The sequence below is a fragment of the Neofelis nebulosa genome, chromosome 1 (genome assembly GCF_028018385.1).
Source record: "Neofelis nebulosa isolate mNeoNeb1 chromosome 1, mNeoNeb1.pri, whole genome shotgun sequence".
NCBI lineage: Eukaryota > Metazoa > Chordata > Mammalia > Carnivora > Felidae > Neofelis > Neofelis nebulosa.
The window spans coordinates 31829433-31856410 of record NC_080782.1 but is presented as its reverse complement, the minus strand read 5'-3'; the positions used below and the strand labels follow the sequence as shown (position 1 = coordinate 31856410).

The following is a 26978-nucleotide window of genomic DNA, read 5'->3' as shown; positions in this document are numbered from 1 at the left end:
CACCCAATGTCTTCGTGTTCCGCTGATTATTCCATTCTGATCAATGCCTGCATGCTCCTAAGCTCCACACTACAGGTTGAAGAGAAGAGTAATTCGTGGTCCTGGGGGATTTTGAAGATGTTAAAGGGAAAAGATGACAAAAAGAAAAGTATACGAGAGAAACCTAAAGTCTCTGAGTCAGACAATAATGAAGGTTCATCGTAAGAGTCAACCAACCAAATCCAGTGCACAATAACTACACTAATATTAATTTAATCAAATGCTACTAATATTTTATAACCAATAACCAAATTCTGACAGGCTTAAGTGATTTCAGTGTTATTTTCCATTAGTCATCTGAGCCTTATTTACTGTGTCACCCTTACACTCAGACATTTACAGAAGAGCACAAAGTCTTCAAAAATTGTCATATGGTTCAAAGATATATTTTGCTTTCCCTACAAACATGCACAGATAAGACACACAAATGAACACACACACACCACAGACACACACACACACACACACTCATACACATACACTCCATTGAGTAGGACTTTTTTTTAACTGCAGCGTCATATCTAAAAGCTCACAATTCCAATGCCACGTTATATAATATAGTGACTACTCTTCAAAATATACATTCTCTTTTAAAAATTAGTTTTCTGGAAATAAGGATGCAATTTGGAATTTCTTTTCTCTAAATACAGTATTTAAAGTGTTTGTAGTTAAATTTAGAGTCTCCATATTTCATTACAGTCCTTCTAAAATGTTAATTCCACATAGAATTCCTCATTATAAACTCTTTTGTGAAACCTAAAACAACAGTTAGTGAACAGGACACTCAAAATTATAAGTAAACATAACAAATCCTCTTTTTTTTAATAAATCCTCTCGATGCAGAATTATTCAAATGCAGACATTACTTAGAAATAAAAGCAGAGATTATTTTTCCTGCTCCACCTGCACATTCCTAATTTTGATTTTAAATCATCTGAACTAATGACCTCTCACACTTCAATGTAACTGTGCACCATTCTGCCAATAATGTGTGTTTATGTGTGTGTTTAAAGTTCAAAAAGTAATAAAAGCAAAGGTCTTTTTCTTTTGCAACTAAATGCCACCCAGTCCTAATTTCTATTAGGATCACTTCTATTAATAAGCTCCCCCTCTGTAGTTTTGGTGGATATTCCTCTCTTATTCACCATTCTCCTGTTTGGGTACATATATTGGGAAAACGTGGTCATGCAGAGTCCTATGACCTTTGTTGATTTCAGCTCTCTATTTCTACTCCTTTAGTCAAGTAAAAGCTTTTGGCCTGAGCTATGCCACGATGACTCCAAAACACTGAGTCCATTTATTTTACTCTGATGTGATAATATGCCCAAACCTCATAGGACAAATCTGAAAATACTGGTCCAATGGCCATGGGCAAAATAAACCACTGAATGTCTTGACTGTTGACTTTTTTGGCCACCATTGGAGTTTAAAAACAAAAAGTCTCATGAAATTCCAAATTGATGGACAGAAACTGAAACTCTGTGGAAAAATGGAGGATGAGAAAGGAATGATAGTCAATGGATTAATTGGCCTTTATAAGCCTCCAGGCTATTACTTGTTCAGGCCTATCCCTAGATAAAGGACTCAATTTCTGTGTTTAGATTGGTCTGATTATAATTGTGTTCTCATTTTCTTTCCAGTTTTCCTGCTCCTCCTAAACAATTGGGTAAGTAACAAAAATTAAGTATATATTTTATATCTTTTTTTTTTTTTTTTTTGCAGATAGGGTGGTGGGAAGGCACTGGATATAGTCATGGTGTCTGGATTAAAGTTCTGACTCTGGAAAAAATAACTTGTGTAAAGCTGTCAAGTAACTGTTCCACAGTTCTTCAACAGTGAAAGAGTGGGAAGAGGAGAATTTTTCATCTTCATGGTTTTTAAACAGTTCACCCAGTCATAGGAGTCACGAAGGAGAAATAAACAAGTGGGCAGGGATGGACATCGATATTTCCCATCTCTTATCCACCCCAATTCAGTAGAGCTTGATATATTGGGCCTCTACGCAATGATTTCTAAAAATATACCAGATTATATGCACCAAGGCCCTTCTAAATCTAAATTTCTTTGATTTTTTTTAAATGTATCATTTATATTGTATTTGGAAATTCTTCCACTGCTAAATATAAAACAGTTTCTTCTTTGTACAGTTTCCATCAGCTTATTTTTTTAATTTAAAGATCTGAGACAGAACTTTAAAAGATTTTTCTTAAATTCACTTTGAACAAAATAAAATGTCTCATAAGAATATTCAGGGGCTTGGGGCGCCTGGGTGGCTCAGTCGGTTGAGCGTCCAACTTCAGCTCAGGTCATGATCTTGCGGTCCGTGAGTTCAAGTCCCGCGTCAGGCTCTGGGCTGATGGCTCAGAGCCTGGAGCCTGCTTCTGATTCTGTGTCTCCCTCTCTCTCTGCCCCTCCCCCATTCATGCTCTGTCTCTCTCTGTCTCAAAAATAAATAAATGTTAAAAAAAAAATTAAAAAAAAAAATATTCAGGGGCTTTCAAAAAGTTTATTTGAATTTATAAATAAATTGAAAGAGAAAACTAAACACACAGATAATCTCTTTTTCCAAACTGGTTATCTGACCTCGTGTTCAGTTGTCAATATGAAAGTATGCAAGGCACTAATAAAAGTTGATCAATAGCTAATAATGAGCTTATATCTTAATGTATAATTTTCAAAAAGCATTCAAGTGGGGCACCTGGGTGGCTTGGTCGGTTAAGCGTCTGACTTTGGCTCAGGTCATGATCTCACGTCGGGGCTCTGTGCTGACAGCTCAGAGCCTGGAATCTGTTTCAGATTCTGTGTCTCCCTCTCTCTCTGCTCCTCCCCTGTTCATGCTCTGTCTCTGTCTCAAAAATAAATAAAAATAAATGTTAAAAAAAATTTTTTTTAAAAAGTATTCAAGAATCTTAGCTCCACAAAGGATAGGTATAAAATGAAACAAATGTGATCAGTTAAGTAAAAACTATGTTTTTTTTTTTTTTCATTTTCTTTTGTTGTCAAGTGTGTTTTAAGTGCGTGTGCATGGAACAGTAATATTTCCCATTCTGGAAACCAATGATATGTCATATTTTTATATATTAATTATGGATTCTTCACATAGCTGTGAAATTAATTACCTGAGTGGGGGGGGGGGGGGGAGGAATACACACACAGACACATGTGTGTGTAGTATATGTATATACCATATATGTATATACTCTCTACATTACAGATAGAGGAGGAATTCTTAAAGGAATTTAGATCCTTGCCACTAGCAGAGAGCATTTAAACTTTCTATGATAATCATTCCTTAAAACATTTTACTCTCTTCAACTCATCTCTTCAGCTTAATTTGCTGTGGAGCAACTCAATAGGTACAAAGAGGAAGCAATCCTCCTGACTTTATTAACAAGAGCTCTAGAAGGAAGAAAAGTATCTATGGATTGGAAAAGCCATTGTACTCGTTAAGGTCATTGCCACTTTTCCACCAATACTGGTTCTCAATACCTGCTGGTACCAGCTCTGTCTTATTAACAGAAATATTCTTTCTATTTTAAGGTGATACCACACCTAATATTGCTATAAATTAAAAGTTAATAAGGAGCAAGCAGATCAGTGAATAAAAAAGAATGATACATGGATGGATAGATAAATAGATAGATAGATGGACAGATAGACAGGCATAGACAAAGACACATATAAATAAAATAATATATATTATCTTAGCATCCTAAATCCCCTAGGAATCTTGATTTCAATCTCTATTGCCTACTGCCAATGGGCTGTAATATTGATTTGTTTGTCAGCAATCTACTTATCTTCCATTCATCACAAGTGTGGATCTTCAAATAATCTCAGTCACTGTTTTGGGGGGACTTATCCTGGTGATGCTAGTTACAACCATGGTCACTGGCTTTCTTGAGGGAAATTTAACAGAAGCATCTAGGGAGAGAAAAACCTCTCCCTTTGAAGGAATAGACATTACCTCCAGGAGAAATGTACAGAGACCCCAGGGAAACTTATTTTGTTGTCTTTGAAAGAAAAATCTTTAAATTAAAAACATGACTGAATGTTCATATCAGAATTCAAACTGGGGTCCCTGGCTGGATCAGTCAGTAGAGCATGTGACGCTTGATCTCGGGGTCATGTTGGACGTAGCACCTACTTAATTAAAAAATAATAATAAATAATAATAATAATAATAATAGTAATTTTAAAACTTCAAACCTAAAGTGTTTCAACATTTGGTATTTTGTCTTTTGTTAGACATGGGAGATGAAGTTTATGATGATGTGGATGCGTCTGATTTCCCTGCTCCACCAGCAGAGCTGAGGTAATTAAAATGTCCTCATTTTGAGACAGAAATCAGACTGCTCCAGAAAATTCAACTAGAATAAAACCCCAGTGGGTTATGGATCTCCTGTGTTCGCTCCTGTTTGCTCTGTCCTCTCTCTGACCCAAGCTCTAAGGGTTCTGCTCCATTTGTGGGTGGAGAGCCCTGATCCCCCTTCTCCTTTCTCCTCCCTTGCTTTTCCCTCTTCCCCTCCCCCTCTCCCAGTAGTTCTGCTGCTGGTCCCCTGATTATCCTCTGCCCTGTGACTCACTGATGTCTGCACTCATTTATTCATTCAAATATTCATTCACTGGGGAAATATTTGAGAGCCTGATCATGACTGATCTCACCACTTCATCTCCTCCCTTTATTTTTACCCTTTTCCTAAAAGCTTTTTGTCTTGAATGCACTTCCTAGTTTATGTCTCAACCCTCACCTAACTTCTTCAAATCTCTTCTGTCCGCCACAAGATTTTTTTTCCTTTTATGAAAAAAAATGATTTGTGTTTTAAAAGGACTTTGTTATGTCTCTTTTTCACAAAAGCATCAGATTCTCAAAGGTTCCATTCAAATTAAAAAAAAAAAAACTGTTCAAGGTGAATAGTGACATTCTTCAGCTCACCTAAGGTTTCAATTTCATTTTAGGCTAAAACTGTATGAAAATCTGTTAAGATCAGTTAGTACAAAAGGAGTCTCTTTTGAAACTTCTTTTGAGGGGCGCCTTGGTGGCTCAGTCGGTAAAGCGTCCGACTTCAGCTCAGGTCATGATCTTGCGGTCCGTGAGTTTGAGCCCTGCATCGGGCTCTGTGCGGACAGCTCAGAGCCTGGAGCCTGCTTTGGATTCTGTGTTTCCCTCTCTCTCTGCCCCTCCCCACTTGCATTCTGTTTCTGTCTCTCAAAAATGAATAAACGTTAAAAAAATTGTTTAAAAAAATTAAAAAAAGAAACTTCTTTTGAAATAGGAAATAACATGGTAAGATTTTTCTATATTCCAATAAACACAAGCGATGAGCTGATACATGCTGTGTATGAAAGCAAGAACACGTCTGTAGCTTTCTCAGGAGAAAAGGATGAATAAAAAGATCTTGGCCTTGATTAGTTAAAGGCTGAAAGTGACATAAACCGGTGACAATACATAGCGTCTTCTAAGCTATGCTGCAAGAGTGCATGAGCATGTATTCATTTAGCATTTATTTTTTACCAACACCGTTAAGCTAATTTTACTGAATGAAAGTTTCAAGATCAAAGAAACTGAAGGGAGAATATGTTATAATTTCTATGTAAAGATCAAGTTCCAGGGGCGCCTGGGTGGCGCAGTCGGTTAAGCGTCCGACTTCAGCCAGGTCACGATCTCGCGGTCCGTGAGTTCGAGCCCCGCGTCAGGCTCTGGGCTGATGGCTCGGAGCCTGGAGCCTGTTTCCGATTCTGTGTCTCCCTCTCTCTCTGCCCCTCCCCGTTCATGCTCTGTCTCTCTCTGTCCCAAAAATAAATAAAAAAATGTTGAAAAAAAAAAAAAAAATTTAAAAAAAAAAAAAAAAAAAAAAAAAAAAAAAAGATCAAGCTCCACAGGCAAAACAAACATGCAAGATGAAAAGAGAATTGTTCTCCTTTTTTCTGGAAGGAAAATCTAATCTTCTTCAGTGATATGTTCGGTTTGAAAATTCCTCACCATTGGGAAGTCACTTCTATCCCTGACATTTTTAAATGCATTTTTCTGTTTTATATTCCTGTAAAAATGCCACCACATTCCATTAAACAGCTCTCTAGGTACCTGGTTATGCACTGGACCTTTTCTTCAAGTAGAATAAACCCCAGCTGGTTAAACTTGATGTGATAAAAAGGTACCGTTTTCCTTACTGCTGCTTATTTTCAGACTTTAAGACTATTTTATGTTCTCTAACAGAATATTCTATTTTTAGCTAAATCTAAATTTCAGTAAGGTATTTTCAAAGAGAGCTCATGGGGCATTTTGAACACTCGTGTATGTCCTGATGGCTCCAAAGTGCTGATTTGGGACAGCAATTCCACTACTGCCTAGAGGACCATAAGGCAGGAGAAACTGAGGAAGGATACAGAACCCAAGGAAGGATAATGTGCTAATCCATTTCACAGTAGATGAACTAAATCCCAAGACTCGACAGTTAAAGAATCAAACATTTTCAATAAATCAGTTGCAAACAAAACTTTATTTTAGGTAAGCCAGATAATAATTAATATCAGTGTTTAGAGTTTTTCATCATACACAAAAATTCTGATTTTAACATTCCCTCCTTCAGAGATTCCCAACCTTTCCCTAACATAGACATTCAGCCCTAGCAAATGTCCCTCAACCTTGGATGCAAATTACTATTATCTGGGGAGCTATAAAGTATGTATGTCAGTATCTAGACCTCACTCCGTTCTACTTAATTAGAATGTATTTAATTTAATTAGAATTTCTAAGAATTAGACATAGGTAGTGGTACTTTTTTAAAACTTCCAGGTGATCCTATATGTGTCCAGGCTGGAGAATCACTCTCTTTGGCTTCTTCACCCTTCTAATGACAATCAGCTGGAGTCCATTTGGTGTCTATGAGATGCCAGCCTGGCTCCATTTTAAGTAGATATGAAAAACTGCTCAAGAAAATTCAACTAGAATTTTAAACTTTTTTATTTTTAAATAGATAAACTTTTCAAGACATAAAAATCAATTTTTTAAAAAACATTATTTTTCAAAAAGCCTCTTCTATGACATTGGCCAGGCCACGTGATTACGTAGGAAGGGCTGAAAATATATAGGGAGTTTGACAATAGACAGGTTGAATTATATGGAACCTCTGATGTGTAAGCATGTTTACACTATACCTCAGTCATTTCAGTGGTTCAACATAAGTAATCACTACTTCCACTTTAACTATATTCTTGTGAAGAATCTCTTCCGTGTATGAAATATTATCATTTACTACAATGAATGTACTAGACTTCTAAGAAAGGGAACTAACTAAAAACAAAATTTAACAGAATTGTTAAGTGATGGATGAAGTCTCTGTTGTACACTATTCTTTCCAAACTAAACTAAGTGTTGTTTTATGTGTGTTCTGCCATCTTAGTCAAGGAGCCAAGGCTAAGACAGAAGAAAAAGACCCCAAGAAGCTAAAAAAGCAGGAAAAAGAAGAGAAAGACTTCAGGAAAAAGTTTAAAGTATGTCATATTTAAATATTAGACAAAGTACAAAATGCTAATGAAAAAAACAATGACTTTTAAGTACCACAATGCACTTATTAAAAGTGTAATTATAGGGGCACCTGGGCGGCCCAGTCAGTCGGGCATCTGACTCTTGGTTTTGGCTCAAGTCATGATCTCACGGTTCATGGGTTCAAGCCCTGCGTCAGGCTCCATGCTCTTAGCTAAGAGCATGGAGCCTGCTTGGGATTGTCTCTCTCCCTCTCTCTCTGCTGCTCCCCCATTCATGCGAGCATTCTCTCTCTCTCTCTCAAAATAAATAAACTAAAAAAAAGTTTTTAAGTGTAATTATCAATATGAGTTATCCATCCTAACTCCTTTATTTACTACAAAATTTACTTTAGATTTGAATTTATTTTATAACAAATTAAGCGAAGTCTCATACATGCACTATATATGCTGCAATAATCATTTACATTTAGTTGTTCTTTGAACTTTAGTAAGAGGATAATCTAAAACTAGAATGGATAAAACAAAGATATGATGTATATGTAATGGAATATTAATTATGAAAAAGAAGGAAATCCTGCCACTGTGACAACCCTAAGGGCCTTATGCTAAGTGAGGTAAGTCAGACAGAGAAAGACAATACTCTGTAATATCACTTATATGTGGACTCTTCAAAGGCCAAACTCACAAAAACAAGGTACAGTGATAATTACCAGAGGCTGGGGTGGGCGGATGGAGGAGATATTGGTCAAAGGGGTACATACTTTCAGTTATGAGATGAACGAACTTTAGGGGTCTCAGGTATAGCCTGGTGATTATAGTTAGCAATACTGTCTTATATACTTGGAAGTTGTAAAGAGAGTAAATCTTAAGTGTTCTCACCACAAAAAGTGGTAACCATGTGAAACGATAGAGGTGTTAGGTAAAGCTACACTGCTAATCATTTTTCAACGTATGAGTGTATCAAATCAACACACGTGTACACATAAATTTTTTTTAATTTTAAAAATAATGATTATATTAGTTTCGTGAGATTATGAGTAGCTTTTCTCTCGAAAATTTTTCTGTAATGCTTTTACGTTATTTTTTGCTTGTTTGGCAAAGACTTTTTTTGTTGTTTTTTTTTGTTTTTTTTTGAGAGGGAGAGAGAGAGAGACAAGCAGGGCTAACCCGAGGCCGGGCTCCAGCTCACCCGATGCACGATCAAACTCACGAACCATGCGTGAGATCATGACCTGAGACAAAGTCAGATGCTTAAACAACTGAGCCACCCAGGCACCCTAGCAAAGACTTTCTTAATAAATCTGTCAGTAAATGGATTACTTTAATAATACACATCAGTCAATAATATAAATGTTTGTATTTTTCCAGTATGATGGTGAAATTAGAGTTTTATATTCAACCAAAGTTGCACCCTCCTTAACTTCTAAAAGGTGGGGGACCAGAGATCTACAGGTGAAGCCCGGTGAATCTCTCGAAGTTATACAAAGCACTGATGATACGAAAGTTCTCTGCAGGAATGAAGAAGGGAAATGTAAGTCACTGCTTACTCTTTGTCAATATGGCATTCCAGGATTTAATAATCAGACACGTTTTCCTGATCACCCCTGTTTTATTAACTTTGTTTTTTCTATGCTTTATGAATTGTGGAAAACATTAAGAAACTAGAGATTTGCGGTGCTGAAATCAGCGTATCTTATTTTCATCCTTTATCGTTTCTCACCTGCTATATTCGGCACTGTGGTGCCAAAGTAATGCCAAATTAGTACTTCCCAAAATGCAGTCCCACAGACCACCAGCATCGGAAAACCCTTTGTGTATTAAAATCACAGTTGCCTGGCCCCACTCTTGACCTGCTAAGTCATGAGCTCTGGGGGGTGGCAGATGGAACCTGTGATTATAAGATCCCTAGCTTATTCTTAAGTATACTGAAGCAAGAACCACTGTGCTAAGCAGTGAGTGGCTCTTGCTGTCATCTGGTTTTGAAATTATACAGCACATGTCACATGCAGAATTTCCAGTTTTCCTACCTTGCAAATTTACTTGTTTTCATTTCCTATTTGGACACACTTAATAAAACATACTCTTCCAAATGAACACAAGAGAGTCCCTGTCTTCTTTGACTTTATCAGCTATTAAAACTGACAGATGGAAATGTTTTTGTCAAACTTTAAAAAGAAGCTTATTTCACTTAAAGTCCGGGGAAGAGTAATTCAAAATTATGTGTCCTGTATTTAAAATTGAATGGTCAGCATGGCTGCCCCATATCAGCTTGGCCAGTCTGTGTGGAAACATGAACTCTGAGTCGAATTTTAATGACAGGAAGGTGACTCAGGGACAGGAACTGAAATGGGAGTTTTAAGAATAAAACCAGTGACTCAAGGTTGGGGAAATGGATCTAAAGTTATCATGGAGGAGGGGTGGTTGGCTTTCAAAAGGAGAAAATGGAATGTGGATACAAAGGATAAAAGGCATGAGTAGTGTAGTATTAACACTCAAAGGTCACTGGAGATAATGTGTAGACAGTGCTCCAGGAGACAAAGAAAACCCACATCCACACTAGCATTTGTGAGGATGCAACGCAAGGAATAGCTTTAAATGCAGAAAAACTCTATGCATTAAAGGGTCAGAAAAAATATTTAAAAGTTTAAAAATTTTGGAGGGCACCTGTTGGGATGAGCACGGGGTGTTGTATGGAAACCAATTTGACAATAAATTTCATATTAAAATAAATAAATAAATAAATAAATAAATAAAATAAATGTTTAAAAATTTTAAAAAGTATGAAGTAAGTTATGATTAATATATCAGCCTGAATATTTACATGATGACTATGATATTAATGTGCGGAAATTCTCATGACACAATAGAAAGAGAAGGAAGAAGCCTGCTTCATGTGGGATAGGACTTATACCCATATCAAAAAATTATGTAAATAAAAGAAATTATCTAAACAGCCAATAGCGGCTGATTGAGGTGATGAGCCTAAGTGAACCTGTTTTCTTTTCTCTGCTTTTTCATAAGAGAAAATTATCCTAGTACTTGTCATGTGGCCCTTTCCCCAGGGCACAAGCCTCAGACCAACCTTGCCACGCTGTCCTGAGATTCTTGTCTTTAGCAACTAATCCCATCTAAGGCAATGGTCTTCAGTTTGAACGTACATACACATCACATAAGAATCTTGTCAAAAACGCAGATTGTAATTCAGTAGGTCTGAGATGAGGTGTAACATTCTGCATTTTACCAAGTTGCCAGGTAATTGATGCTGAGGTTCACGGAACAAACTCTTGAGTAACAAAGGTGTAAATGACCTCATCAACAACTTGTATAGATGTAGATGAGCAAGAAGATATGGCACCAGAAACAGAAATTTGAAAGAGACCCTTAACTTCCTAGAAGCCAGTGGACCTTAAGAACGAAGAAAATAGGGACACCTGGGTGGCTCAGTCAGTTAAGCGTCAGACTTGGGCTCAGGTCATGATCTTGTGATTTGTGAGTTCAAGCCCCACGTCGGGCTCTGTGCTGATAACGGGGAGCCTGCTTCTGATTCTGTGTCTCCCTCTCTCTCTGCCCCTCCCCTGCTCTCACTCTGTCTGTCTCTGTCTCAAAAATAAATAAACATTCAAAAAAAAAGAATGAAGAAAATAGTAACTACTCAGGGATGATTTTGTAATCTGCTATCCCTTCCTATTTGGATACATTAATTCTGAATACTGCTATGAATACGGGAGGGCTACTACCCTCTTAGAATTTATCATCAGTTAAAAACGAGAAGTGGAAAGATTACATGAAGTGCCGATAGACAACAATCAAGGGTTCCATGTAACTTTTATCATTTGTTTCTGGTACAATACCAAGTGCACTTTACAATTCCTAAGCTCACTGATAACTAATTCAAGTCTTAGGTGATTTGGGGTCCATCCCAAACAGAATGGAAACCTGATGATTAAACCAGTAGCGCTTGTGTACCTGTTGCTTTTTATTTAGATACTTTCTTTGGCTGGGCTTTGTCTTAGCTTGGCTTCCCCATTTAGGAGGTGATTCTGGGAAAAAATCATGCGCAAGTAGAAAAGTGGACAGGAAGAGAAAGGCAGTCAACAAAGCCTTGTTATGGAAAAGGTTGCCACTTGAATAACTGGAGCTTATTCCAGTTAGGAACTCAGAGTGGCAGTGTTATCCCACCCAGTGGGAAATAAATTGCGATGCTTATACATCAACTCCTGTCCATGTGAAGTTGAAGCCTAACTCCTGGGCAGGTGGTGAGCCACTCAGGATACTGGGCAAGCTGACGAAGAGCTTTGAAGCCAAAGAAAAGAAATCTGTTTAAAAAAAAAAAAAAAATGCAAGTGCTGTCAGTTGAAAGTTGAGTGAACCAAAGTCACTGGTGTGGTGAGGGTGAAGGTCTATGGGCAAGGCCACCTGGAGCATATATTGTTGCCTTTCATGTTAAGCATTATTCCAAATTTTAATTATCATATCTGCTTAATTTCACTTTTATTTTGCCAAATCTCCTGCTTTTCTTAATTTCTCTAAACCTCCTGCTTATTTCTTCCTTGAACTGGATCCTTGATGTTCTTAATTTCCCTAATTTCTGATCCATTCTTCATGTACGTCTATAGGATTTGGGATAATTGTGTAGATTTAACCCTTCTTCATCTAGATTATTGCAATAGCCTTTCAAATGATATCTCTACCTTACTGTTACTCTCATCCAATCCACCTGCCACACTGTTGTTCAAATATTATTTTTAAAAACACAAAGTCCTTAGGCTAATACATAAAACTCTTTAGATCTGTCTTCAGGCTCATCAACTATTCTCCATCTGCAACTGACACTCCAAAAATATATATCACTTCCTTGTCATTCCCTGAATATGCCATGCTATTTTATCTTTCCGTGCTATTTCATTCTACTTCGAATGCCCATAACTGTCTATTTTTTTATTTTGAAAGAGAAACTATTTATTTTGAACTATTAATAACTATTAATAACTATTTTGAACTATTAATAACTATAAATAAAACTATTTATTTTGAAAGAGAAAGAGATCATGCAAGTGGGAGAGGGGCAGAGTGAGAGGGAGAGAGAATCCCAAGCAGGCCCCACACTCAGCGCGCAGCCAGACACGGGGCTCGATCTCCCATAGCGTGAGATCGCGATCTGAGCTGAAATCAAGAGTCAGATGCCACTGACTCAGGTGCTCTGAGCCACCCAGGTGCCTCCCTACTTGTCTATTAACAACAATCCATTTGTCATCTAAAATTGGGAGCACATCCACTCCCTGCTCCCCAGTCACCAATCACAGTTCATCTCTCCTCTGTCCCACCATGCTATGGCTTTTGTCCCTGTAATTGTCCTTACCGTTTTACCAATCTATTATTCTTATTAGCCTCTGAGCTTGAGAGTAGCTTCACTGAAATGTTCTCAACATTGTATTGCCAGTACATCTCCTGGTGCCTGGCACCTTGCTCAGGGCTGGCTTACTAAACTGAATGTAACAATTTGGAGATTGCAGTTGGAAAACCAGATGAAAGTCTGACATATAGACACACACAGGAAGAAGTCTATGGAATAGTTTCACTTGTTAGAAGACAGAAGTTCTCCATCTTAGCTTTAGTGATGTGGTTTGCTTGTTATGTATCATTTAGGGGATTTTAAATCTTTCAGTTCCTTTTTTCTACATCTGACCGCCATAAAGGCATTTGCAATCCAACACCATGGTAACCCTAACATTTTCCTTACTTTCCATTCTTCAATCCATCAGAGAAAAGAAAGCATAGTTTACTTCAACTTATTTTGTAATGGTAGAAATTAGAGGCGAAAGCATGAACAATAATCTCTTCCCATTGTGGAGTAGAGTACAAGCCACTTTCACAAGCATTATCACATTTGATCAGTTCACCCACTGACTTATGGAAACACATATCGCAGAGGTGTTGAGATCTTAAATATGTATTTCTGGCACATTCCCCAATGTTTAGAATTTCTCACTAATATTTGCACATATTCCACAACTCAATGTCTCATAAGCTGTGGGTTTTTCCACCTCCTGTCACCAGAGAAAAAATTTTCTATAAAAAGTGTGGAAGGAGACATGAACTGAATTATTTGTGGTTAAAATGTTCTCCATTTCCTTTGGGCATCTAAGAAAGGGGAATTTCTTTTTTTTTTTTTTTTTTTTTTTTTTTTCCACGTTTTTTATTTATTTTTGGGACAGAGAGAGACAGAGCATGAACGGGGGAGGGACAGAGAGAGAGGGAGACACAGAATCGGAAACAGGCTCCAGGCTCTGAGCCATCAGCACAGAGCCTGACGCGGGGCTCGAACTCATGGACCGTGAGATCGTGACCTGGCTGAAGTCGGACGCTTAACCGACTGCGCCACCCAGGCGCCCCAGAAAGGGGAATTTCAAAGAGAGTTTGGATTTTCTCAAATCCAGTTGATCATTTCTTTCCTTAAGTTATTTTGTTTTCAGTTTAATATAAAACATGCTCACTGAAGAAAATTTTTTTAATTCAGAAATTTTAAAAGTCTACTGATTTGAAGCCCTAGAAATAAATAGAGAGAGACAGAGAGAAAGAAGAGAGGGAGAGAGAACGTTTCTATAACACAAGGCTAATAATTTATATCTAGTCTTATACACAGTGTTTTATTTTTTTCTGTCTGTTATATTATGACCATGTTTCCTTGAAGTCAGATATTATTCCATTTGCTGAGGTAACTCTATGCAACATGACTTTATTGTTTTTAAACTGTGTGAAGCCAAGTTGAGTAAATTTAACTTTATATCTGGACTTGTTAGAACAAATGAAATAATCAAAAAATATATTACTTTTTTGGTTGCTTATTACTAAGTAAAAAATTTGGAAACATTAGAAAGAAGATATTTTCTACTTTTCCAAAGATGATTTTGTATTTCCTTCATAATTTTATTCACAACAACCTTCTGGAAGGTGAGTCAATCCTGAGAACTGGCACATGTAAGGCAGGGGTATTACTTCCTCAGTTAGCTCTAACCCACCGCATAATTCAGAACATTTGTTTCAAGCCACTGTTCTGCTTTATGAATGTGAAGTTTCCAAATAATAAATTCATATTTTGTGTGAGAATCCGTGGTACGCCAGCACCCAGAGTAAACATGGCGACCATTCTACGTGGTATGGAGCCATGATGACTTTTTTGTTCATTTCCTTCATATTTTTCATTAATTTTCCTTATAATGGATGTACATGGAACAGTTAAGCAAGGAGATCATTTTTCTACCGCAAAAAAAAAAATTATTCCTAGGGACTATAATGGGGAGATTATATAAAATATAAAAATTCATGGTAAGTCACTTGTTTTTACACTGTCATGAATCATGCTTTTAAGAGAATGAAGTTTTAGAGAGTTTTAAAGGTACTAGACATCAAAACCTATGCTCTATTAAAAGTCATTAACCCTGTAACGATGCTATACAATAGTAATTTTACAGCTAATGAGCCCCAAATTATCACATCACTTCAGAAAGCTAAAATAGAGGAATACAGTACATCCCACACTGCATCTCCTTGATACATGTTTCTGAGATAATGTTCACAATCAGTCATATTTATTTATCTCACACACACAAGCAACAGCAACAGCAGAGCATTCAACAAAAGAGAAAGCCATTCCTTAGAGCTCTCACACAGGCAAGATATAGGAGGAAATGTAATAGGGGCTTTAGAATCTAGAAGAATATGTATTTTATAATTAATTTTGTGAAGACAGGCTATTAAGCCGTATATCATGAGTTACTAACTTTGGTCATGTGAAGGACTGTTTATTGCTTACTTACAAATTTTAGCATAAATGAGTTTTTGAAAGTAGATTATCTAAAAGCACAGGAAAGTAGAAAACTTTAAGATCCAAAAATGGTGATTATATTCTCTTTGTTTTGTTCTTTATTTCCTTTAATATTATAAAGACTAAAAAAAAAAAACAAAAACAGAAATATATTCAATGCTGGAGTAAGTCCAACCTCTGGCAGCCGTTTATAATCTCTTAAACATTTTCCTAATTTTGTATCTTCTAATTTTAGTTCAGAGACTTTGCAAAGCCTGAACAGCTCACAATGAGATTACCTCCACTGTAAAAGCTTCAGCTCATACGTGTCATTTTTTTAATTATTAATTTAAACATGAATATATCATGAGAACACTTATTATTGTATTCTTTTATTTCCCAATTTTTAAAAAAAAATTAGTGTTTATTTACTTATTTTGGGGAGAGACAGAGAGTGTGAGCAGGGGAGGGGCAGAGAGAGAGGGAGAGGGAGAACCCCAAACAGGCTTTGTGCTGTCAGCACAGAGCCCGATGGGGGGTGGCTCAGAGTCATGAAACTATGAGATCATCACCTGAGACAAAACCAAGAGTTGGATGTTTAATCAACCGAGCCACCCAGGCGCCCCTATTTCCCGCTCTATTCTAAGGAAAAAAATTCAAACATAAGCAGAACCACCAATTTTAACTAGTGGGGAGTTTGTGACCATTACTGTCTATAGAGCACTCTTCACATTTTATTTTAGTCCCAAACATCAGTACAGGTAAAGACAGATTTCAGCTATTGGGACCTTGACACAAAATCCACAATTTCTTCTAAAAACTTGTTATCTGCACAGATTTTCTCTTTTGAGAGACACATGTAGATTGAATTTGTGAGAGACAAGCTTATTCCCCTTTAAAAATGGTGTTAAATTATGATATATACCTTCATTTGTTTTAGAAGTCTGTTAACATGAAATCGATAAAAGAACTGTGATATAAAAGAAACCAAGGATGTTAATTTTAGATGTTCTTACATTAATAATTTTTGCTACTTTTGCTTTAACTGAAATAAAAAAGGAAGTATAACAAGGTCTGACTTTTCGTACTCTGAGGAAAATATTACATTATTGCTCTTTTATCATTTTGACGTATGCTACATTATTTCCATACTACAGGAATTCAAAGAGAACTTTGATTTTTCCTTTTCCAAATAGGATTTTAATAAAGTTTTCATTATGGGGCGCCTGGGTGGCGCAGTCGGTTAAGCGTCCGACTTCAGCCAGGTCACGATCTCGCGGTCCGTGAGTTCGAGCCCCGCGTCAGGCTCTGGGCTGATGGCTCGGAGCCTGGAGCCTGTTTCCGATTCTGTGTCTCCCTCTCTCTCTGCCCCTCCCCCGTTCATGCTCTGTCTCTCTCTGTCCCAAAAATAAATAAATAAATAAAAAAAAAAAAAACGTTAAAAAAAAAAAAAAAAAAAAAAAAAAAAGTGGTGAATTTCTTGGGGCGCCCAGGTGGCTCAGTGGATTGAGCGTCCAACTTCAGCTCAGGTGATGATCTCGTGGTTCGTGGGTTCAAGCCCCATGTCAGGCTCTGTGCTGACAGCTCAGAGCTTGCTTTGGATTCTCTACCCTCCTCTCTCTCTGCCCCTCCCCTGCTCATGTGCACGTGCCCTCCCTCTTTCTCTCTCTCTCATAAAAATAAATAAGCATTAAAAAAATATTGCTTAAAAAAGTGGTGAATTTCTTGATAAAACATTTTGATGGAGTTCTTTTTACCCTGGAATATTTCAAGGAAAAATTCATTTTCTTAAGTTTTAATCTAGAGTTTCACTTGTATGATCCCAGCTTTTTTAAAAAATGTTTTTGCATGTTAAGTCAATGGTGATATGACATCAGTGTGTCTAACTAAGTTTATTATCATTTGTATTAATCTTTGTCTATGAGTTTCCTGGTTTATAATTTTTTACACATTTACTCTAATAAAACTTATATCTAAAGTGGACCAAGCCCAATAGATTGATTCAGTGAAAGAATTTAGAGGCTATATTGACAAGGCAGTAAATGGTACTAATCTCAAGCATACAGTAGTGTTTAGGTGCCAGTCCAAAACTACAAATTCCAAATGTTAGCAATACTAATTAAATGTCAGCAGACATTTTTTTCTTTCAGGAAAAATCGTTTATATTTTTTCTTAGGATTATTTTGCACAATAGAGGCGCAGATAGGTACTCAAAAAAAATCTTTGCTTTCTTGCACAAAATGGGTCTATTTTCTATTTAACAGGGAATCACTAGACTGCCTGGTATGTGTTCTTCTAATAATGATTTGTTTCAAAAACAAAATTAAATTTAAGAAAGGGAGGTGTGCCTGAGTGGCTCAGTCAGTTGAGTTTCTGACTCTTGATTTCGGCTCAGGTCCTGATCTCAGATCATGGGATCAAGCCCTGTGTCAGGCTCTGCAAAGGGTGTAGAGACTTTTTAAGATTCTCTCTCTTTCTACCACTCTGGCTCGCTCACTGACTCTCTATAAAAAATCAGTTTAATTTAGAAACTAATGATTTGATTCACGAAAGATGAAAAGGCATGGTCAAATGGCAAAAGCAGTGGTGGAAGATCTTCCACACTGGGCATACAAACCATTCCATCCTCCCCCAAGTAATCACCAGATTGCCGAGCTGAGAAGGGAGTTGAACACGGTTTTGACTCTGTTCAACCTAATCACATTTTATAAGTTAAGGTTCTGATCGGTGGTATTTGGAATACCTATTTATGAACTACTTTTGTATTTGGAGAAACTGCATATTCTTCACAAGACTGGGGCACATGGATAACACCTCGAAGAAATAGGGTAAAAAGGTGGAAATGTGGAAGAGGCTTGTGTGCCAACTTGCAGTAACTTAAGATAGTTTGTTTCTCTTTAAGGGGAAAGAGTGTAAGTGGAGGAAAAGAGAGGTGTAGGAGAGAGAGAGAAAAGTTAGAAAAGGAGAAGAAAGGAAGGAGAGAAAAGTGGACACAAGTAAGAAAAATAGGTCATATTTGGAGATAGATCTAATTATTCAGTATATCAGATCACATTACATCATATCAGTTATTCCATTCTTTTCCACTTTCTTAAAAGAAACAGTAAAGATTTTTCAATGCTGTACTATTAATAAAATTTGCTTTTCTTTTTTTTCATAGATGGTTATGTTCTTCGGAGTTACTTGGTGGATAAGTAAGCTCATTTCCTTCTACTACTATACTTATAAAAAGAATGCTGTGCTCTTCTTTAAGAAAGATTCCTAATATCATTTAAATAATACAACCTACTAAACTATCATAAATAAATTTTAATGTTTTTTTTTTTTTATTTATTTTTGGGACAGAGAGAGACAGAGCATGAACGGGGGAGGGGCAGAGAGAGAGGGAGACACAGAATCGGAAACAGGCTCCAGGCTCCGAGCCATCAGCCCAGAGCCTGACGCGGGGCTCGAACTCACGGACCGCGAGATCGTGACCTGGCTGAAGTCGGACGCTTAACTGACTGCGCCACCCAGGCGCCCCTATCATAAATAAATTTTAAAACAATATGCTATACTAATGTCAATATCGTAATACCTAATAAAGTTAAGGTTTTCATAAAGTGTTACTCTTCTAAATAGACAAGAATCCTTCTCATTCATGAGTATACAGTTCACATTCATTGGAGACAGACAAGGCAAACATTGGAGACAGGTCAAAACCACTAACACTTTCATAAGTATTTTGCCTTTCACTTATTGATTAATGCAGTTGGTTGAATTGAATTAATCAGGGACCAATTAGTATCTACACAATAGGTGCTAATGTCACCTGTTAGTAATTTGGCCCCCAATTGAGGGCTTTTCTTTACTCACACTAGGCATAGTAGAGTATTAAGTTGTCTTTTTGGAAGCATGCCCAAAAAAAGATAGTCGTCAATGTTTCTTCTATTCTTATGAATAAGATGTTGTCACAGCCTGTTACCAGTGTGCTGTTAGAGTTCCCCCTCAAACGTTATAAGATACTGTTCCAAGCATGTCAGTGCAAGAAATGACCTCCATTATCAGGTCATATGCCAACATAAAGATTTACAGAATTCTGCATTATAATAAAGTCAAGGAAGGTTCACAAAGTATATCCATAAACAACCGACACTAATCAGAAAGAGACAAATCAATGCCAAATGCTTTGTCAGAAAACTAGTAAAGAGTCAAAAGAAACATAATCATAATATATTTATTTTTCTCAGAACCTTAATCATGATGGTAGGCAAGGGACTTTTCTATTTTATGAAAGATACAGATTTCAAGAAAGAATATGTGGCAAACCATAGGACCACATCTTCATCAGTGATTATTACAGGATGATTAAGAGAGAATTTAGAAAGTATACTCTAAGTAATTATTGGTTCACCATCTATTGAAGTGAATTGATACTTAATGTTTATTGAATGAATGATAGGAAAATCTGTCCTCTTTGCATTTATATCAGATTTCCAAGAGCCAAACTCTCCCTCAGTCTCAGAGGATCCAAACAGAAGACATAGGCAACTCATAGCATCTGCCATAGTAGCCCCAACTTGGAGGGCCTGCTGCTGCTTCCATGATAAAAGCACAGAGGCAGTACAGGAACCCAAAGCGGGTCTGGTCTGACAGTCACCTTGGGTTTCTGAACTTTGAAACTGTATCCTACACTTCAAGGCTATATTAGCATTTATAATACTTTCTATTTTAATTACTTATATATCATTATTTCCTCCATTAGACTGTAAGCTTCTTGAAATCAAAGGTTGTATCTCATATTTATTTTATTTTTATTTTTATTTTTTAAGCTTATTTTTATTTTTGAGAGAGAGGGAGCAAGCAAGGAGGGGAGGGGCAGAGAGGGGGGACAGAGGATCTGAAGCAGGCTCTGTGCTGACAGCAGCGAGCCCAGTGTGGGGCTTGAACTCACGAACTGTGAGATCATGGCCTGAACTGAAATCAAGAGTCGGACACTTAACCAACTGAGCCACCCAGGCACCCCTATCTCACTCATATTTATATCTCTTGGTACATAGGAGGGATTCAGTAGGTATGTAAAATAGAATATTTCACAAAGATTCAGGACCAAGTAAAACCAAAATATGTAAAAGTCGCTAGAACTGGGGCGCCTGGGTGGCGCAGTCGGTTAAGCGGCCGACTTCAGCCAGGTCACGATCTCGCGTCTGTGAGTTCGAGCCCCGCATCGGGCTCTGTGCTGACAGCTCGGAGCCTGGAGCCTGTTTCCAATTCTGTGTCTCCCTCTCTCTCTGCCCCTCCCCCGTTCATGCTCTGTGTCTCTCTGTCCCAAAAATAAATAAAAAACATTGAAAAAAAAAATTAAAAAAAAAAAAAAAAGTCGCTAGAACTATTATTATGCATGTAACCTATAACTATAAATATTTTTAGAATTATATGACATAAGAATCATCATAATAATCACATCTTGGCTACTCATTTTGTCACTAATATTTACATATCTTATAATTAATATTTACAAATTATAATTAGAAACATGCAAAAATGGTGCACCTACTTCCTATGCCAAATGTATTCTATTTCATTCAACATTTGAAGTTCAAGTAAAAGTATAAATCTGATATTAACAAATATAAAGAATCCACGGGGCACCTGGTTGGCTCAGTCAGAGGAGCACATGACTTGATCTCAAGGTTGTGAGTTCAAGCCCCATGTGGGGTGTAGGGATTACTTAAATAAATACATTTTTTAAAGAAATCCATTAGGGCCCCCAGTGGAGTATCATGCCATGATTTTTCAGCTTATTCAGTTCAACAAACTTAATAAGCTTTTCTTACCAGATATAGCTGTGTGCTAGGCACATGGTTGGATCCAAAGATGATAAAGCATGGTGTATGCTCTTGAGGCATGTTTCCATTATTTTGTGTGTCTATGATATGGAATAAGTTGTGAGTTTTTTTGGTTATTTTTAGAATAGAACAGAAGATTAGGCTAAGCCAATGAAAGACAATGTAAATGAATATGAAGTTTTTTCCCACTTATAAAAGCATAACATGTAACTTCTCAGCCTTAAATGCTTTATTGTGTCATATAAAATCATATGATTAACTTTTTAATCTAAATATTGCCTTAATGTTAAGACGATACCTTCTTTAAGATAAAAATTATTTTCTGCATTCACAGTGATGGAGAGATCTATGATGATATTGCTGATGGTAAGTTTCACATGGCACCCACCACAGAGAACAGTAACAGTGAATTCATTCTTACAAATACTAAAAATAGCTTGCTGGATAAATTAGAGCTTTCTAATCTGATCAGAATTTGAATCACTTGAAAACGTTAGGAAAGGTAAATGCTGTGGTATAATTTTAAAAAATTATCTTTGCACATGACTGAAAATCAAGCAAGAATCTTATTTATTTTCTTTGAAAACAGAAGTATGAAAATAATTGGTGAGTATTCATTATTCCATTAATCTTACTATGAATTACTTTCATACACAAAAATACGCATACTTGACCAATTAGTAGGTACTTATTTTATAACCTATAATGCTCATTAATATTCTCTTAGCATCACATATTTATAAATTAAGATCTAAAAAATTAATCTCAACTGAAATGATACATGGAGTTAATCATGTGGTCTTTTAGTTTCCTTTTAAACATGATTCTTGCTGGATTTTAACATCTTTAATCTCAATTAGAATGACTACCAAAGAGTACATTTAAATGCCAGATAAAACACTCCTGAATCTAATTTTGATAAAGAGTAAATCTATCCAGAAACTCTGTTAGGATTGCACACCGAGCAATGAACATATAGGGTCTTCCATTTAACTACTTTTTCATAAAGTGAGCCAGTTCTACATTTTTTAAATCCTAAATCAGAGGAGTGTGAATCACCCACATTTCTAACCTTGGAACACTTAGAAGATATGTGTTCTATATAACTACATTGAAATTCGTTTTTGTTTTGTTTTTTTTTTTCAGGTTGCATCTATGACAATGACTAGGTCTCAGCTATGTTCATTCTGCCGTGTTCATTTGACGCCAGTATGAAATCTGAGCTTTAGCTGACCTATTATTGGATATCACAGAAAATGAACTCAGGAACGACTTATTACCATTTGTTTTAAAATTCTGATTATCTTTACAAAATTTTGAAACTTTGGACTTAGAAAATGATCTTAACATCTTGGAAGACTGCGTCAATGAGATGTAGAATTATTAAATATTCCATTTCTGCCTCAGCAACAATTATGAAGGCGCTTCTCTGAGACCATCAGTAGACCTCCCCTTCCTAAAAAAAAAAAAAAAAAAAGAAGAAGAAGAAGAAGAAATGACTGTGTTGTCTAAAGAAACATGAGGACAAAGAATAAAGAAATATAAGGAAGGAAATTTTAAGGCATTCCACAAGAAGGAAAACCATTGTTTGAACCGCTAATTATGATTGTATCTTATATTCTTCATTCAAAGTATCTATCTTTAAAAAAGGTAGAACTTGCTGGGGGGATAAATGTTTTCAAAAATTATAGCTGTAGCAGAATTTTTGTATAAAGATCGCCCCTGATTGTTAATTGTGAATATATGTTAATTATTTGATAAGAATGTATGCATTTAGTATGCACATTTAAGATTAAAACTGTAGAAGAGTCAAAAATAAGTTTTCTTTTTGCAGATTCATCCACTAACAGTTTAATTATGTGCTCTGTTTAAAGTACTGTTTTAACTAGAGTAGATATAAATGAGGGCTACCCTAAAATTATGAAGAATGGAAGAACGGACTTTGAAATTAATTAGTCTTTTATGGTACCTCTTTACTACAAAGCCTCATTTGAAGGTTTTTGTTTTTCAATTACCTCTGTGGAACTGTTTTTTTTTTTAACCACTTTACAGAAAATTTGGCCTACTGTTTGGAGTAGGGTGTTCCCTACTCGCATATTCATTCCCAAAGCATCTCCAAAACAAAACATGGGGCATTTGGGTTCCAAATGCTAAGAACACTAAACACCATGATACAAAATGCAAAACCCTAACACACAGGAAAATCCCATGTTAAGTAATTTTTTCACAACTTCCAAAATATGCAAATCATAATGCTGGCTTTACTAGTAATGAATGGTGATGTGAGATTGGGTAATTTATTTATCTCCCCCTGCCCCATTTGCTCATCTGGAAATTATAGAATTAGATTAAATCAGTTTTTCCAAACTTTTTCAACACCAGTTACCTCAAACTTTTATAATCCATTCCCCAGCCCCAACCTCATATTTCAGAAGCTTTTGTTTATTTTTAAAACTCATTGATTAAATAATGATTAATGCATTTTCCATATCGTAATATTGCAAAGGCCCATTGGAGCTTCTGAAGAGTGGCCCTACTGAATTGACATCATTTCAAATAACTGTAGCCTCAGGGGCACCTGGGTGGTAGCTCAGTTGGTTAAGCATCTGACTCTTGATTTTGGCTCAGGTCATGCATGGGATCAAGCCCTGCGTCAGGCTTGAGCTGACAGCGCAAAGCCTACTTGGGATTCTGTTTCTCCCTCTGTCTCTGCCCCTCCCCCACTCACACTCTGTATCTCAAAATAATAAATACATAAACTTTAAAAGAAATAATTGTACCTCAGCCTTCATATAGGTGAAGTGGGATTTCCATTTGGTGTGTTGAGATTTGAAAATAGATCATAAACCTTTACTACTCAATTTATAGATTTCTGGAGGTCTGAGACTCCCCACATTAGAAACCAATGATGTCAAAGTCCCCTCCCAATTATGAAATACTTTGATGTCTACTTTTTGATGGAGTAAGCCAGTATATGCTCATATGATAAAATTATTTTAATACTAAATTACATAGCTCAAAAGTGGTTTCGTTTTGTTAAATTTGGTAGTAAATATACATAATACACTGACAGTGTATTTCCGGTAATTTTTTTCTGATTGAGAATAACATAAATTCAATACAATGTCACTTTTTAAAATTCCAGATTAAATCAAGAGAATATTTGAGTTTTGGGTTATACACCAAGAAACAGACACACACATTGCTACAAAAGATTAATGTAATAGGTAATAATCTTAATATAAAAGATATTTGACATATTAATTTTAATATACCAAATATTATTTCTTTTATAGTTTTGTGTATAGAATTTTGTCACATGAGAAGAGCTACAAATAAATAAAACCTTCCATGGATAACTTTGCCTCCTACTTCATCAAGAAATTGAGGTCATCAGCCTTTCTCTCCCGTATTTTCATCCCACACCTGCAAGTCTTTCTCTAAGCCCAATCTTACCTTTTTGCTTTAACCTCAGAGGATGTTGTTCCTCCTGTTCAAGACTAAACCTTCCACCATTGCCCCTGATACTTTGCTTCCTATTTGGAATGAAATTGAAATAATCAAACACAATTCCCTTCAACTTCCAACAATGTCCAACCTTAATCATATTCAGACACTGTCCCAGGGAATAAGATGCCACTCCTCAAAGCTACAACTTGTGTCCAATTTCTTCCTCTTTCTCTGGAGTTTTCTTCCTTCACAATTCATTCTCATTCTCCCCTGCTCCCCCAAAAAAACACACACACATATACACACACAAAGTCCCCACCCATCTTTTGCCCTTTCCCTTCTTCCCTTCCTCTTCTTTAACTTCTCGCAATTTGCAGGTTCCCTCCTCTAGGCTTACAAGCATACTGAAGTCTTTCCCATTCAAAAAAACAAAGAAACCTTGCCTTGAATCTAAATATCTCTCTAACTACAGCCCATTTCTATCTTTCTTTTCTCATCCCATCGTCTTAAAATGGTAGGAAACATTTGACAACCAGAAAGATGTGCTTCAAAGACCTGCAACTATGGGGAGCTTAATTCACCATAGATCCTGCCTTCTACACTCTGAAACCCATCACCACACTTGTGCTGACACCAGGCTTCCCATACACTGCTCCTAGCCGATGGCTGAGCATAGCAGTCCCGTTCCTAAAAGATACAGAAGACCTCAGGTAGTGGGGCTGTGGCTTGAAGACTCCCCAACAGCCTTGCTAAAACTTCCCTACACTGCATAGTACTCTGAGATGCTTCCTCCTGACATTCTTCCCTCCCCTCTTCATTAAGGTCAGACTTGCATTGCTCTCTGATGGCTCCTCCAACCTTCCCTGCTTCCCTTCCCCTGTTTCCTCTCACACATACATTTTTCCATTTTTCTGCAACATCAGCCATTTATGATGTGAAATAAGATGAAGCACAGGCCACACTATAGCTCTCCAACCTGCCAATAATAAGGAGCCTTTTTGTGGGAGTGAGTGATGGACAAACCTTATTTAGTGTCTAGGACAGCCAGATTACATTTCTGTTAGAAGCACGGAATGCCATTGAGAGGTCTAACAGGAATATAATCATAAAAAAAACTAATGCTGCTTGCATACTAACTTCTTAGCATCTGATATGTTGCAAATGCCATGGCCTGAAACAGAAATTTAAAGTCAAATTGTGGTTTGGGACATGCCCAACTGAGAATAATAATGGCTTATACAGACCATTAGTGGCCGGGTTCTTATTAACGAAGAACAAAGAAATACCTTCTACGACCACCTTCTCATTTCAGTTCTTAGAAACAGATCTTTGAGATATTATAGTATTTTTCAAAACCTTTAATAAAGTTAATGAAGAATCTTATTCAGGCATGTAAACTATCTCTTCCCTTTCAAACTCATGATCTTACCCTCACCATCAGATATGGCAGCTTGAGTCTCCATCATACTTCTAGGAGTAATATTGAGAGTAAAACTCTTTAAGTTAGGATGAAATTTTAGGTTTTGTTCTTTTTTTTAAATTTTTCTTAACATTTATTGACTTTTGGGAGAAAGAGAGAGAAAGAGAGACAGAGCGTGAGTGGGGGAGGAGCAGAGACCTAAGCAGGCTCCAGGCTCTGAGTTGTCAGCATAGAGCCCAACGTGGGGCTTGAACTCACTGACCACGAGGTCATGACCTGAGACTTTCATGACCTGAGCCAAAGTGGGATGCTCAATCAACCGAGTCACCCAGGCACCCCTAAATTTAGGTTGTTGTTCTTTAGCTAACATGATATGCTTGTCAGAGCTTCACCCTATATGGTAGCAGCTGTGTTAAGAAAAGCACTGAGAAAGAAAGAAAGAAAGAAAGAAAGAAAGAAAGAAAGAAAGAAAGAAAGAAAGAAAGAAAGAAAGAAAGAAAGAAAAGAAAGAAAGAAATAGAAGAAAGAAAGAAAGAAAGAAAGAAAGAAAGAAAGAAAGAAAGAAAGAAAGAAAGAAAGAAATAGAAGAAAAAAAGGAAGAAAGAAAAAAAGAAAGAGAAAGAAAGAAATAGAAGAAAGAAAGAGAAATAGAAGAAAGAAGAAAGAAAAGAAAAAGAAAGAAAGAGAAAGAAAGAAAGAAAGAGAAAGAAGAAAGAAAGAAAGAAAGAAAGAAAGAAAGAAAGAAAGAAAGAAAGAAAAAGAAAGAAAGAAAGAAAGAAAAAACCACTGAAATGCTCTTGCCACCCACATTGCTTCAGGGGACCAGAGGTTTGTTTTTGTTGTTATCTTGTTTTGTTTTTTGGTTTCTGGTCTTTACTATGTGTAGATCTAAAAGAGTTGCACTAAACTACAATGGTTACTAACCTCCGAGATCTAAATAAATACACAG

The 26978-nt window shown here is 36.6% G+C and overlaps 1 protein-coding gene across 7 annotated transcripts in view; it reads left to right on the top strand.

The window, feature by feature from the left end:
* Nucleotides 1–24423, top strand: part of FYB1 (FYN binding protein 1) — a 166223-nt gene extending 141800 nt beyond the window's left edge. For 4 of the 7 annotated variants that reach the window (XM_058718142.1, XM_058718122.1, XM_058718112.1 and 1 more), the window contains exons 12-18: nucleotides 63–200; nucleotides 1680–1705; nucleotides 4288–4354; nucleotides 7443–7533; nucleotides 8896–9058; nucleotides 21494–21525; nucleotides 22306–24423. In XM_058718142.1, coding sequence (XP_058574125.1) covers nucleotides 63–200; nucleotides 1680–1705; nucleotides 4288–4354; nucleotides 7443–7533; nucleotides 8896–9058; nucleotides 21494–21525; nucleotides 22306–22374 — 586 coding nt within the window. In that variant the 3' untranslated portion in view covers nucleotides 22375–24423. Of the gene's footprint in view, nucleotides 1–62; nucleotides 201–1679; nucleotides 1706–4287; nucleotides 4355–7442; nucleotides 7534–8895; nucleotides 9059–18491; nucleotides 18526–21493; nucleotides 21526–22305 lie in introns of all 7 variants that reach the window. The other 3 variants (XM_058718102.1, XM_058718155.1, XM_058718148.1) reach the window with 3 other exon arrangements.
* Nucleotides 24424–26978: the final 2555 nt, after the last annotated feature.